Genomic DNA, 15,520 nt, shown 5'->3' with positions numbered 1-15,520 from the left:
TTGATACTTCTCTGTATCTACTCTAGCCTACTACTTCTTCATAGCACTTACCAGTGACATAATAGATCTCTAAATATGCACACCACATACACATTTACTGTCTGTCTCCTCTATAGTACTAGAATGTGGCTCTCAGGGGATCAGAAATGTACGTTTTCTCATTGCTGTTCTCTCCAGCACCTGGGACTCAAAAATGCCAGCTATATGAAAAAAATGAAAAAAAGGCTACACTGGAATATCTAGGTTCTCATCATTCTTTGAGATGTTATCTTAAATCCCAGAATAAACTCCTTATGTTTCTCTCACTTCTCACACAATAATCATATTTTTTTGTTACAAAGTTACCATGCAGATAAAATTTTAGATAATTACTTTTTATAAAATTAAAAAAAAATTTTTAAGTTTATTTATTTATTCTGAGAGAGACAGTGTGAGTGGGGGAGGGGCAAAGAGAGGAGAGAGAGAATGCCAAGCAGGCTCCGCGCAATCAGTGCAGAGCCCTATGCAGGGCTCGAACCCATGAAACTGTGAGATTATGACCTGAGCTGAAACCAAGAGTCAAACGCTTACTGACTGAGCCACCCAGGCACCCCAAAATTTAGATAATTATTATTTTTTTAATGTTTACTCACTTTTGACAGAGAGAGAGAGAGAGAGAGACAGAGCATGAGTAGGGGAGGGGCAGAGAGAGAGGGAGACACAGAATCTGAAGTAGGCTCCAAGCTGTCAGCACAGAGCCTGATGCAGGGCTCGAACTCCGGACTGTGAGATCATGACCTGAGCTGAAGCCAGATACTCAACCAACTGAGCCACCCAGGCACCCCAAATTTATATAATTACTTAAGTAGACTTAAGAATTAAACATGAATGGGGAAGAGAAACATTTGGTTGGAGATATTTATATACAAATGGGGAAATATTAGAAAACAAGTAAAATCCTAAAAATATCTATGCACTAATCTCCATAAAAATGGGACAAAAAAAGATTTTTAAAAACCCCACAAAGCTCCCACCCCCAAAACAGATAATGTAAGAATTAGAACTCTTCTAAAACTAAGTGTAATAGGGGTGGCCGGGTGGCTCAGTCGGTTAAGCGTCTGACTTTTTAGCTCACGTCACAATCTCCTGGTTCGTGGGTTTGAGCCCCATGTCAGGCTCTGTGCTCATAGCTCAGAGCCTGAAGCCTGCTTCGAATTCTATGTCTCCCTCTCTCCCTGCCCCTCCCCCACTTGCTCTGTCTTTCTCTGTCTCAAAAATAAACATTAAAAAAGAAAAAAAAAGCCTAACTATAATAATGACTTACCAGTGTGATGAAATGTCTTAGGCACAACTAACATTACGGACTATTCTGCACACTATTGGCATTAGCATTTCCTTTATAATCTACCTACACTGACTCACACTGACTCTTTTTGCCTCATTTTAACCCACTGAAATCATGGGTTTGATATGCTAATTTTTTCTCTAGTAATGTGCAAATGTGGTATTTTGCTTGCTTTTGACTAGGAAGTGCAACAGGAGACAACTATACTTCCCAAACGTTCTCTTACCCGAAACAGCCACTTTAACACAGGTATAGGACACTGGACATAGTGATAAGCAGAGGTAAGGAAGCCTTGTGTTGTCAAAAAAATTTGATCTGTTTTTCCTGATCTGAAAAAACAAAATGAAATTAATGACTGTTACTTTCACGGTAAGAAACTTCTACCACCATCACATCTGACATTATAGGGAAACGAGCAAGCACACCATCCTCAGTCCATGGAGGTGGACTCTACCCCAATATGGATGGGTTACTCATAAAGGAAATTCAAGTGATAGCCTAAAGCTGATCCAGTCTGTTGGCCTACCTCCAGATTTATGTGGTGGACAAATCTACACTGGCTGGCAGTGTTGAGAAAGTATCTATCAAGCTTAGCGCATCATCTGCTTTTGCCAGCTTGGGTTTGTACTTCCAAAACCTCACCACCAGAATTAATGTGATCTCTCTGGATCTGAGATTTCATGCACTGAGAGAAATTAGACCAGTTTGGGCATTGTGGTACAGACTGGTAGCTGCCCATCCCAATGCCTATTCTTGCCTTTCCTCCTGGCAACTGAACACTGATTTTTATCTAGGTACACTTGCTGCCTGAAACAAAAATAATTTCCCAGTCTTCCTTATTAATTAGGTGTGGCCATGTTGACTAAGTTCTACCTAACTAGCCATAAGTAGAAATGTGTGGGATTTCTGGGAATTTGAATGTAAAGACTGGAAGACCAGTAGCACTTGAGGCAACCAGGTGCTAAGGATGGTGGCAAAGAAAGATTATATGGTGGAACACCAGTCCTGGACTTCCCACCTCTGAACTTCTTTCACATAAGAAAGGAATCCACTTCTTGTTTAAAGCCCCTGCTATTTTGACAGCTGCTGTTATTATATGCTAATCTTAATCCCAACTAATCTTTATTAGTTAGGCATGTAATATGCCAAGAGACCATCTTACACTGATTCCGTAATTAATAAAACACAAAAAACAATAGTAATGAGGATTAGGAAACTGAATAGGTTATCACAGAAATTAATCTTTTAGGAGATTATGCCAGTTAGAACTCCTTTAAGGAAAATTTTTATATGGGAAAAAGTAAAATGTTTTTCTATTTTTCTACTTACTTAAGAATAAGCTTTTCTACAGCGCTCTGTCCTATAAAGCCAGAGTCTCTTAAATCCAAGGTATACTGATTGAACATTTTTCCGGAATTGAGGAAATTAAATATTTCTTCACCTGGGTGATGATCAGGAATAGCATCAATTGTAACTGAAAATTTCTTTAGAAATTCCCTGGAATAAAAAAAAATTATTGAATACCAGACAGTTACACTGTATATGGTTTTGTATTCAAAGGTTGGGTACAAAGAAAATTTTTCTTAGCAACAATGTTAATTCCAGATAAGAAGACTAGCATGAGAACATGTGTTTTGTTCCTCCCACTTTTCGCTAGTAGTTAGTCCAAAACCAGTAAATGGGTCTGTGTGAAAAGAAACCATAACCAGGAGAAAAGACAAAAATGCAACTTGGCCTTAACATCTACCCTTCAAACTAATCATGGACGGATTAGAAAACCATCACAGATTACTAAGTAAATAACCCATCAAAGGTCCATTTATTTCACACAAAATTAAAAAAATGTAAGCTTTAAATAGAGTATACATTATGAAAAATGCTATACCTGTGCTCTTCTAAGAGGCCATCCTCATCATCTGTACTGTCTTGATCTCCAATTCTGATGGGGGATTTAATACCTCGGCCCTGCCTTATGTCTTCCTGTAGTTGCTTCTGTAGTTCATCTAGCCTGAGAATTGAAAGAATGTTACAGTAAATGGTTTACCCTAATAATAATCTTTAGTTTATGCCTAAAAGCAGCACCAAAAGATAAAACACAACCTGACCATGTTAATCAGGCTTTCTAGCAGCATCATTGTCATCTTCACTAGCATCACAATAGCTAACACTGAGCACTTACTACGTGACAGGCATGTACTAAGGACTTTACGTGACAGGCATGTACTAAGGACTTTACGTATTAATTCTTTTCACCCTCACAACAACCCCATGTAGTAGTTTATTATTACCCATTTTATACATGAGGAAACAGACTTTAGGAAAGCTAATTTGCTCAAACTCACAATGCAAGGAGCTGGGATTCAAAGCCAGAGAATCTAGCTCTGCAGCCCCTGCTTATACTGCTTGCCAGGAATAAGTTATTTTAATCAAGGTCCTTACTCCCAGCTCCCGTCCCACAGTAGATGAGTATAAGACAATAGTAAATGAGCAGTAAATATAATGCTCTATCAATACAGGAAAGAATCAATCATCACATCAAACTAGCATCTTTGCCTCTGGTCTGTACAACGTTCAATTTAAATAAACCACTTCAGATCTGACATCACAAATCACATGAATTCATGAAAATGTTTAAAAGAATTTTATAATAGAGATAATTTCTCTAACTAAATGTAGAAAAGGGAACACTTCTGACCTACTAATTGTAATTCCTATGGTTAGCTAACTTGTTTATCAAGTTTGGGACACATCTATACCTACTTCAAGTCAGCTGAGCTTTTAGTGAAGTTCTCTGGGGTAGTTTTGAGGATATTCCTTAAATAAGGAATATATTTTTCCCCTCATTAGCAAAATCAGTTTGCAACTAGTGACGCAAATTTTATTAGGGCCATTATGATCCTCAACTTTTTGGTTTCTGTGTGTGTATGTGTGTGTGTGAGAGAGGGAGAGAGGTACAGTGACAGAGAGAGAGAAAGAGAGACACACATAATTCTACACTTCTTCCTTAAGAGCAACTTGATGTGGAAATACCATGTCTGGCCATGCTGGTTTCAAAATTTGGACTAGGTGAACATATGAATATTTTAAAAAGTTCTACCTATGCAAACAAAAAACCCCCAAACCACTCAATTAAAAAATGAGCAAAGGATCGGAATAAACATTTCTCCAAAGAAGCTATACAAATGGCTGATAAGGACATGAAAAGATTCTCAACATCATTAGTTATTAGGAAAGTGAAAATCAAAACTATAATGAGGAACCACTTCATCCTCATTCGGATGGCTATTACCAAAAAACCAAAAAATATCAAGTCTTGGTGAGGATGTAGAAAAACTGGAACCCTTGGGCACTGCTGGTGGGAATGTAAAATGGTGCAGCCACTGTGGAAAACAGTATGGCAATTCATCAAAAAATTATGTATAGAACCACTGTATGATCCAGCAATTCTACTTTTGGGTATATACACAAAAGAACTGAGTAGGGACTTGAAGAGATATTTCTACATCATGTTCACAGCAGCAACACGTCCAACAGCCAAAAAATAGAAGCAATTCAAGTGTCCATCAAAGGATGAATGGATAAATAAAATGTGGTATATACATACAACAGAATATTATTCAACCTTAAAAAGGAAGGAAATTGATACATGCTACAACACAGATAAACCCTGAAGACTCTATGCGAAGCGAAATAAGCCAGTATAAATGGACAAATACTGTATGATCTCATTTATACGAGGTACCCAGAGTAGTTAGTTTCATACAGACAGAAAGCAGAATGGTAGTTGCCAAGGGCTGGGAGAAGAGGAATATGGGGAGTTATTATTTAATGGGTATGGAATTTCCATTAGGGAAGATGAAAAAAAAAGTTCTGGAGGTGGATGGTGGTGATGGTTGCACAACAATGTGAATGTACTTAATGCCACTGAACTGCTCATCTCAAAATGAGTAGAATGGTAACTGAAGTTATCTACATTTTATCACAATAAAAAAAAATGCACAAAAAATTCTCCCCATACTTTTGATCAAGAATTTCAGCTACTAGTTAGATTCTAGTTGTGGTAAGTGGAAAGGAATTTGTATTATTACTGAATGCAGTAAACCATAAAAACCTGAGCTTTTCACTCAGCCCGTGAACAAGAATACTTTATTTGTAACACAATTGACTGCAAAACTGCGGTAATAGTACTAGCACAAAATGCGAATTTCTCATGATTTTTTAAGGTAAACTGAAAGCCAGCCACGCAAATAAGGAGAACGTTAAATTTAGCAAGGTAGTCACGATGCTAACTAACCTTTGAGTGTCTTCCATCTCTTTCACTAGACGTTCTAAAGTATTTGTATATGTTCCACTATGAACATGTTCCTAAAACAGAAGAAAATTTAAGGATACTTCATAACATATCTTAGAAGAACTGGGATGTTTTAAGTTATTCAGAGTACTAAAGAATATTTTCTCTTTTAATAACCTAGGCCAGGAGGATACCTTTCTTAGAGAATTTTCACCATCATGCTTTAAATCTATTATTTTGTACTGCAGGCAATTTGATTTTACCATTTATTAGGAAAGGCACTACTTACAAAACCCTGCCAGCCTTAGGAACTGACTGCAAACACCCAAGGGCTCCATGGCTACCCTGTCTTTATTTTTAAATTCTATTTTAGTGGAATCAAACTACCAATTTTTAGGTGTTACCATGGAACATTAACACCTTCCCCACCAAATTTTACAGACATACTAGAATTTAACGCAGCTTATCCCCAAGATAGAATGAAGCACTTTATAAATAAAATTGCACACCACAATTAACAACATTTCTACACTCTACCTTCATTTACAGCAGTGGTCTCCAAAGCAGGGGGTGTGCAAGGTGATCCATTGGGGTGCAGGAAGAAAATAATAGAACTTCTATTTATATGGAACTTCTATAGAAACTCCAGTAGAACTTAGTCTATAGTAACTTCTACATAACTTCTAAAGGAAAATACTTTTCTCTTCTTCCTTTTAAGTTCTGTTTTTGTATATATTTTAGCAAGTACACAGTAGTATAGTGGTACATGTATATAATCTATACGTATACATATATGTTGGAGTACATGCTTAAAAATTTTTTTTTACTAATAGAAGTGTGTATGATCTAAAAAGTTTGGAGACCACTGATTTACAGTAATAAAACTAAAGATATGGGAAACCCATTACAACCAAACAAGAACTATACCAGTTTCAGTCCAATTATGAATCACAACAAATACTAAATTTTAAAATAAGTTCTAACCATTTATCCCTCTACTAATCAATCTTTCCCTCTTCAAGTAAAGATAAATGTCACAGAACTACTTACTGTATAGTCTGATGACTGAGATCTAAGCCCCTTGGAAAGAGCAGGAGGCTTTCCTGTAGTTGTGGGAGTCTGATTGAAGTTCAAAGCCATTATTTCTTCCAGTGATTTTAATGTTTCCTCTTCCTCATCACTGTCTAGGTTGTAACCTAAACTTTCTTCATCACTATCAAAATCACCCCTTAGTTTTCTTTTCAGTGCACTGCTACCTGCATTGGAATTTCCTGAACTCTCTTTATCTGAAGGGGCTTTATCTGAAGGTGCTGTAGGGCTTGGGATACATGGCACAACTTCCAAAGCAGCTGGGGGAGACTTTGTAGGAGTGCCATATTCTGAATGCAAAGATCCCCCAGAAATTTTCCCTGAAGATACATTAGAATCTGCTTTATCAGTCTTTGCTTTGTGTTCCTTGTGTCTGGAGGACTCTGTAGAATGCCCAGAACATTCTTTAGATGAGGAACGCTCTTTTTCTTTTTTAGGAACTGGAAGAGTGCAATTTTTAGCATTTAATGGTACCCGAGAGGAACCAGCACTTGGAACATGGGAAAGTAAAGGTAGAAGTTTTGTCTCCTTTGATGCCACAGAGCTAGCAGGTTTATTTTTCTGAAGGCTGCTAGCTTTTTTATCGGCAGACTTTTCCTGAGGTAAAGATAAGTGGGGTTTCTGCATCTTAGTCTCTTTGGTACTTGCCACACGGATTTGGTCACTATTCCTGGAAGAATGGTGGCCAGAATTTGAAGGTGCCAAGCCTCCAGAGGAGCGATCAACTTCTTCACTGGGTTCCTTGGATATATCTTCCAAGCGCAATACATCCCCAGGTGTCTTCAGTGCAATATGTTTTATAAATTTCTCTCTCTGATGTGATCCGTCAGGACGCTTCTCAAGGAAGGACTCTTTTACTTTTGGCATTATAGATTCTCTTGTGCTTTTCAGATCTGAGTCCACAGAGTTCCTTTTTCTTTTGTCAGGGAATTTATTCTGCTTAGACCCTGCTAAAATTTAATTTTTGCCAGATTAGTGAAAAGTATATTTTCCTATGTTAGTAAAGTTTATTCAGTGAGTGTTTAGAACACTCCAACAAAAAGCTTAAATTCTAAAAGTTTAGGCTGAGATCATTTAACATATGTAGGATAAGGAAAAAGAGTTCATACTACCATTTATTTTATTAATAATAAATACTGGTGTCTTAAGAAATTTAAAGCTAATGACAATGTTCATTTTCATTCCAAAGCTATTAAAAGTTTATCACCCAAACAAAATTTAAGGTGCTGCTCCCCAAACACAAAAATTGCTTATCTGTATCATGGAAAGGATTGGAAAGGCACTTTCCCTCAAAGTTCAGATATTCGTTCTTAGACCAAGGACTATCTGCTTCCAGAAATGAAATACTTCTACATCTAAATTTATAGTACCTTAAAACATGTATACAATTACTAGTTGAAAGCAGACAAATTTTAATTTCTCAATTAAAAAAAATCCACCCAAGTTTCTCTTGCCAGTGTTTAATTTTTCCTGTGCATCCTTCTAGTCTTCAGCTGAGTTATGAGTTGTGGATGAATTCTGGAAAATGACTCCCAGAATCTCAGAGTCTGACTTTAACTCGAAACAGGATCTTTACAGGGGTAATCAAGTTAAAATGAGGTCATTTGGGTGGGTCCTAATGCAGTCATAACTGGTGTCCTTAGATAAAGGGGAAATTTGCAATCTTTTTTTTTTTTTACATTATCATGCCATGAATTCATAGGGAATGGATTGCAGCACCTCAAGCTCCTTTCCATTGGTTCTCACAAAGACGTGCTTCTCTGGGCGGAGCAGGGAGGCGTTTTAGTTGAACCCAAGTACCTTTCTCTTTGGGTTCCTTCAAAAGGCAAAATTTGGACATGTCCTTCAAAAGGCAAAATTTGGACATGGAGACACACTTGAAGAGGGAAGATGATGTGAAAACACACAGGGAAAAGATGCCATGTGATAGGAGTGCTGCATCTACAAGTCAAGGAATGCCAAGAATTGTAGGCAAACACCAGAAGCTAGAAAAGGCAAGGAAGGATTCTCTCCTAGACTGGTTAGAGCACGGCCCTGCTAATAATCTTAATTTTGGATTTCTAGCTTCTAGGACCATGAGAAAATAAATTTCTGTTGTTTTAAGCCACCTAGATTTAGGAGTTTCATCCAGAAGACCTTTAGTAAAGCATATCTATTCGAGTTAACCAAGTTTAAAAAATTTCTCATTGTATTTAAAAGTGTGACGTATAGGTTCATAGGATTGAGCCCTGTGTCGAGCCCTGCACTGACAGGGCGGAGCCTGCTTGGGATTCTCTCTAACCTTTGCTGTTGCCCCCACCCCCAAATAAATAAATAAATAAAGTGTCATTAATTAAAACCCATTATTCATTAAATATTACTATGTACATAATCAGTATTCCCCAAATCAAGTTTCTCTCTTGAGAGAATATGGGTAGATGTCCTCAAATCATCAACAGTTTAAGAAAATAAAATAATTCAAGAGTTAAAAGCAATTATTTGGGTAATTTAATACATAATTTGAAAAATTCAATTTATAAACATGAAAAATCAATTAATAAACAAATGCTGCTATCTCCATTTTTCTCCAGATATTTCCTATTACCTGAAAAAAAACCATCCTATGCCCATTCAGTTTACTGGGTTAACTGTCATATAAAAAAGAACAGGAGTCCCTTAGAGTATAGGATTAGAAATCACATAACCAAGAAAAAGAAGATTTGGGGTGGATTTACACTGATAATATTTTAAGTTTGAGGTTACAAAAAAGATACCTACAGAACCGCCAGTATGAATTCAGTTCCATTCTCCTAGAGAAATCAATTTATATACAGCTAGAAATGAGGAGAAATTCCTGCTTTGCTCAAGAATTGAAGACCTGACCAGGAGGAGGGAGAAACTGTTTTTGGGCAAAGTTTAGGAAAAAGCAGCTTATTAAGAGCTCTGACACCTAGAATTAGAGGACGTTGAACGGTACCGTAGGTAGGCTCCCCTTCTGCAAGTTCTCTAGGGCAGTGGGTTACCTGCATGATTCTTTTTGCACTGCTTGTACAAACTGTAGACTGTTTAAGCACATTTCAAATATCTGTTAATATATATATATATATAAAATAGACAGGGACTGAGTTTGTAAATACAAAAAAGGTAAAAACCCAAATGTTCATTAATAGAAGATAAGTCATTAATAAAGTATAGAATAAGCAAGGGATGTTAGAATAAGTTGGACCTCAGAATGCAGCACAAGGACAGGACTCTGCAAGACCCCAGGGCTAAATGCCTTTAGCAACATTTCTGACATCTTTTAACTTGTGTGTGATTAATAAAGGTGTGATTATATATATCACCCTCACAACTGAGAAGTATAATAGCAGTAGCATTCTTCATGTTATCTAGAGTGAAAAAGCCCTTTATGTCCTTTATATTCTGTTGATGGTCAAATGCAGTATAAATGTGTATCTATTAAGAATGCAATACCATAAGGGGCACCAGGGTGGCTCAGTTGGTTAAGCATCCAACTTTGGCTCAGGTCATGATCTCATGGTTCATGAGTTTGAGCCCTACACCGGATTCCATGCTGACAGTGCGGAGCTGGCTTGGGATTCTCTCTCTCCCTCCCTCTTTCAAAAATAAATAAATAAACTTAAAAAAATAACAAATTTTTAAAAAGTATAAAACCATAATTAATGATTATGAAACATGCAAAGATATTAGAAATAAAAATATAAGTGAAGGCAACCATCTTAAATCTGCCTGTGACAATATGCAGAAAACATCCTTTTCAAGCACTGTTCAAAAACTTCAGTATGTGGGTTTGTATAAATGAAACTACTGCAGGCAACACTGATGAAATTTGCAACCATGAACTGAAGAGAATTTTTATCTTAGTCATTATCAGAGAGAAAAAAAGCTGAAGAGCTTGGTGGCAACACCACCACCAGCAGCCCCTTATGTTGGCAGAGCAAACCTAAAAATATTTTGTTCTTCTGCTCACCTCAGTGCAAAGTGATCATTTATTACAAATGTGTAATACCGTGAGTACAGGAATAATCTCATTGCTAAGAAATTATTGTTCTTGTACTTCATAATGTCAAAATTCAATGAAATTTGATCACTAAAACCAACAGTAATGTAAAAATTAAATAAAAAATTGGGGCGCCTGGGTGGCTCAGTCGGTTGAGCGTCCGACTTCGGCTCAGGTCATGATCTCTCAGTTCGTGAGTTCGAGCCCCGCGTTGGGCTCTGCGCTGACAGCTCAGAGCCTGGAGCCTGCTTCAGATTCTGTGTCCCCCCCTCTCTCCGCCCCACACCTGCTTGTGCTCTCTCTCTCTCTGTCTTTCAAAAATGAATAAACATAAAAAAAATTTTTTTTAATTAAATAAAAACTTTAAGAACCACATAAAACTTCAAATTTATTCCTGTATTCTAGAAGCTCCTTCTACGATGGTAAACTATGGTTTCGGATTTTAACATCTGAGATCACCTGGTCAAAATGCAATGTACCTCTAGAATATATAAAAAACAGAATTTTACATGAAGGGTACCTGGGTGGCTCCATCAGTTAAGCATCTGACTCTTGATTTCAGCTCAGGTCATGATCTCATGGTTGTGAGATCGGGCCCTGTATTGGGCTCTTCACTGACAGCCTGGAGCCTGCTTGGGATTCTCTCTCTGCCGCTCCCCTGCTTGTGCTCTCTCTCAAAATAAATAAACTTAAAAAAAAAACAAAACTAAGAGTTTTACATGAAACCTGAAGAACAAGGAGTCACAACTGTCTCTCTGTACCTATTTTTTCATTTCTAAAAGTATCTTAAAAAGATGTGAAGATCAAACAAGTTAAAAGCACATAGAAGAGGGCATGGCACACAGTAAGTGCTCAATAAACCTTGGCTATTATCATTATGTCCTTACTGTATGTCCTTATTATGTCCTTAATATCATATGGGACATATGTCCTTACATTATGTCCTTATTATCATTATGTATCTTACTGAGTGTAGAAATCTGTAAAATCCATTTTTCAAAGTTTGTAATCATGGCAGAAAAAAATCTGATACACTAGACTATTAATGGTTGTTATTTCTAAGGGCCTTTCATTTTCTGTTATAAATTTCTGCAAGTGTTTGAATTTTATACTGTTCTATTTTCTAGTTTAAAAAAAGATAAAGATACTTTAGGAATTACTGAATTAACACTAGCTGTTTGTTATTATGTTATTTGCTCAGCCAACAGATACTAGAAGTACAAACCAGTTATCATACAGGTGTCGTTGAAATTTGATATTAAAAAGGTATCTTAGTATTTGAAATATTAGGATAACACTGTTTTGGATCATGATAGCAGTTTCAACTTTATACAAAGCATCTATAATACCAAGACCTCAGATAGTCCATAATTCCAATAATGTAAGATTATGCTGCTTTATGTAGGCAAGATTTCAGCAGAACACGGAATACCAAAATGAGAAACATGTTGCTAGGAACTCTTAAAAGAGGCAAAAAAGTCAAGACAAACCATGGGCTACACAAACTAAATTCAAGGACTATTCCTTTTCAATGTAATTTTACCAAACTCTTAACTAATCTGAGACATTCAATTCACCTCTAGGAAGCCAACTGTGCATTTAAACAAATTTGTTTTTAAAAAGTGCCACTGACATACAATTTTATTTAAAAATTAATAAATTAATTTTGATTCTACCTGAAGCAGGTTCCCATGAATCAGAAGAGGCTCTTTTCCTTGAGAAATGTCCATTTTCCTTTTAGCAAAATGAGAAAAAATTAATTAGGAACTGGGGCCAGTAAAGAATATGAACTTTTCTTCCTAATATCTAAACACAGATTTCTAGACCAAATAAAGCAAGCACTTCATTTGGAGGTAAACTCAAACTTTTATAGTAAAATATTTTTTTTTTTTTAATTTTTTTTTTAAAAATTTTTTTTTTTTTCAACGTTTATTTATTTTTGGGACAGAGAGAGACAGAGCATGAACGGGGGACGGGCAGAGAGAGAGGGAGACACAGAGTCGGAAACAGGCTCCAGGCTCTGAGCCATCAGCCCAGAGCCCGACGCGGGGCTCGAACTCACGGACCGCGAGATCGTGACCTGGCTGAAGTCGGACGCTTAACCGACTGCGCCACCCAGGCGCCCCTATAGTAAAATATTTTAAACTCTTAAAGTTTTACAAAAACGAAGGGCCTTTATATCATAAAAAGGTAAAAATGCCATAAAAAATAAAGCCAGTTTTCAAAATACAACTTTAGGGATTTATATTAATTCAAGATTAATATTAGAGCACTATACCATTATTTTGATAGAGAAACAGTAAGCCTAATATTTGCCAATTAAACAGATACAACTTACTCTTCAATACTTCAAGTGCTGATGCACCACCAAACACTGAAATCTCAGGATGGAGCAAATGTTACAAACCTCCACTGATTGTTAGCAAATCTCCCTGGTAAAGACCCCAAACTCCTTGCAAACAAACCCTGGAGTTTACAAATACATTTTCAAGCAATATATAAGGCAACAATCTCCATTCACTCTTAAAGTGTCATAGTTTGGTTTACTTTTGGTCTATCTGGTTTTAAAATCTCACAGCATCTTACCAACACTGCCTTTTCTTGGTATCTGATCTTCCTTTATTCCATCTGTACATAGAGAGGCTCTATGAAACAGAGGTATTTATCTTTCTAAGGGAGAGGGTCACCTTTTATGCTAATCTAAAGTTGGTCTATTTTCAAGGGAATATGATGAAGTTAAGATATATCTGGATAGCTTTCTAAGTGTTATCATCTAAGTTGTCTAAGACAACTTAGGACTTCTAAGGAATCTATATTCCTTAGGACTTCTATATAACCTAAATCAGTGATTCTCAAAACTTTAAAGTACATCAGAAGCACCCAGAAGGCTTGGTAACTGCAGATTGCTGGACTCTTAGCTCCAATTTCTGGTTGAGTCTAGGGTTAAGCCTGAGAATTTGCATTTCTAAATTCCCAGGTGATGCTGATATTAGTCCGGGGACCACATTTTGAGAACCTCTGTTCTAAACCATTTTCTACTATTTTAGATTTTCTATTCCTCAAATATTTCCTTTCAGCACAGCCTCACTTAAAAATGACTATACTTGCCTAAAAAAAGAATGCTTACTTCCTTGATTAAGAAAGATTTTTTGTTACCAGTCTGAAAAAATTAAAGGCAAGAAATACTGCTTTACTGAGTCCTATGGACAGTTGGGAGGAAACCTAATGTAATTAGCTTTTAAACAAGCCGTGTATCAGTATTTCCTGAACAAAAGCTACCAATGTAATGTTAAAAAATATTAAATATATGAAATGCCTTTAGATTTAGTGTTCTAAATATAATAAAGCAGCAACCAAGCTAATTCAGTAATTACTACACATACCAGGTTTGAAAGATTACTCTTTCCAGGTGTGACATCATTCTGTTTACTTTGTTCCTGCCTTGGTTTACATTTTCTTTCTATACTAGAGGATTTTAAGGAAAGATTGCTTGCTTTTGAGAAGGAATTTTCTGAGTTGATTCTCTGCTCCATTTGCTCCCTCCTCAACTTCTTTAGTTCTCTTTCTCTGCAGTAAGAAGCTAATGACAACTGGAACTTAGCCCCCAAAGGACTTTCTCCTGGGTGGTGCCTGGATAGGCTGCTCCTGCTGCTAAGACTTCTAGAGCTGTTCTTGAAGATGTCAGCTTCTGTCACTGTGGCCTGCTTTTTGGAATCTGCACTGGTCTTGTCTCGATCTCTATCATTCTTCTCCCTGCTATTTTCATGAATGAACAGTGACTTCCTTCTCTCTGGAGATCGATGTTTTTTCTTCAGTGTCTTCATCTCCTTTGACAAGCAATATGGAGGAACATAGACTTTTGTAACTGCCTTTGGATATTTGGTGGCTATTGACACACAAGGTCGACGTGACTCATGTATACCACGATCTTTATGGTGCTCTTTAACACCTTTCATGAAAGCCTCTAAAATAGTGCTCTTTTCTGATGGCATCCTTTTGGGTTTGGATTTTTTTGGTGAGGATGGTTTCCTTTCAAACTGTTCTGTCCCAGTGATGGAGAATCCACTTCCTCCATATTTGATGTCTGATTTTTGTGGAGAATCCAACATATGTCTGTCTAAACGGCCAATTAAAACACAAATTGCACGTTATTAAAAGTAACACAATCTATTACATTTTGTATATTTATTTAAGTTAATATTTAAAATACTAAACTATAACAAAAACTTTCAAATCAATATTTAGATGATGATACACATTTTATGGGGGGGGTGGGGATTAAGACATGGCTTGTTATTTAATAACCTTACTTTCATAAAGCTCCCTTTTGCTACATCTTGTAAGCTCACTATGGCTCCGTTTATAAAATGTTATTAGAGGATCAAAATAGTATGCATTATGAATATTATTGACTGGAATATTTTAAATGTAAGCATAACAGCAAAAAGTTTCTTCATGATGCTTAGAACTGGTTTATCTTTGTAAAAAACACTGCATCTTCATATTTTCAATTTGAACATTAGGTTTAATCAAATAAGAGCTTTTAGAGAAATTTAAAAATTGAATCTATCTCCCTCCTCAAAAGATCCTGCAAAAAATGCATTAATAGCATACATACCTTGTTTTGAAGCTGGTTTGAAGAAATCTATAATTGACTGCTTCCTGAAAATAAAAGCATAACTAATATGGTATCACATAAGTAAATATTAAAACCTCAATAATTCAGATTAAGGGGAGAATACTAGTTGGTTTACAGGATATAGATTTGATTTCACTACCTGGTTTAATCAAGTTCTGACAATGGCAGGAATGCTTT

At 36.5% G+C, this 15,520-nt stretch overlaps 1 protein-coding gene across 3 annotated transcripts in view; it reads right to left on the bottom strand.

The window, feature by feature from the left end:
* The window catches only part of SLF2 (SMC5-SMC6 complex localization factor 2), a 49,098-nt gene that overhangs the window by 30,850 nt on the left and 2,728 nt on the right, over nucleotides 1-15,520 (bottom strand). For all 3 annotated transcript variants that reach the window (XR_006960929.1, XM_047073314.1, XM_047073315.1), the window contains exons 2-9: nucleotides 15,323-15,366; nucleotides 14,088-14,821; nucleotides 12,381-12,438; nucleotides 6,666-7,654; nucleotides 5,619-5,689; nucleotides 3,210-3,332; nucleotides 2,654-2,821; nucleotides 1,551-1,653 (exon numbers count right to left, since the gene is read on the bottom strand). Coding sequence is in view for 2 of the 3 variants with exons in the window: in XM_047073314.1 (XP_046929270.1) it covers nucleotides 1,551-1,653; nucleotides 2,654-2,821; nucleotides 3,210-3,332; nucleotides 5,619-5,689; nucleotides 6,666-7,654; nucleotides 12,381-12,438; nucleotides 14,088-14,821; nucleotides 15,323-15,366 (2,290 nt within the window). In the remaining variant the exon portion in view is untranslated. The remainder of the gene's footprint in view (nucleotides 1-1,550; nucleotides 1,654-2,653; nucleotides 2,822-3,209; nucleotides 3,333-5,618; nucleotides 5,690-6,665; nucleotides 7,655-12,380; nucleotides 12,439-14,087; nucleotides 14,822-15,322; nucleotides 15,367-15,520) is intronic.

Source organism: Lynx rufus, unplaced genomic scaffold (genome assembly GCF_022079265.1).
Source record: "Lynx rufus isolate CCGP_SWC_20201006 ecotype Redwood Valley unplaced genomic scaffold, mLynRuf1.p SCAF_11, whole genome shotgun sequence".
NCBI lineage: Eukaryota > Metazoa > Chordata > Mammalia > Carnivora > Felidae > Lynx > Lynx rufus.
This window is presented reverse-complemented; position numbering and strand designations above follow the sequence as displayed.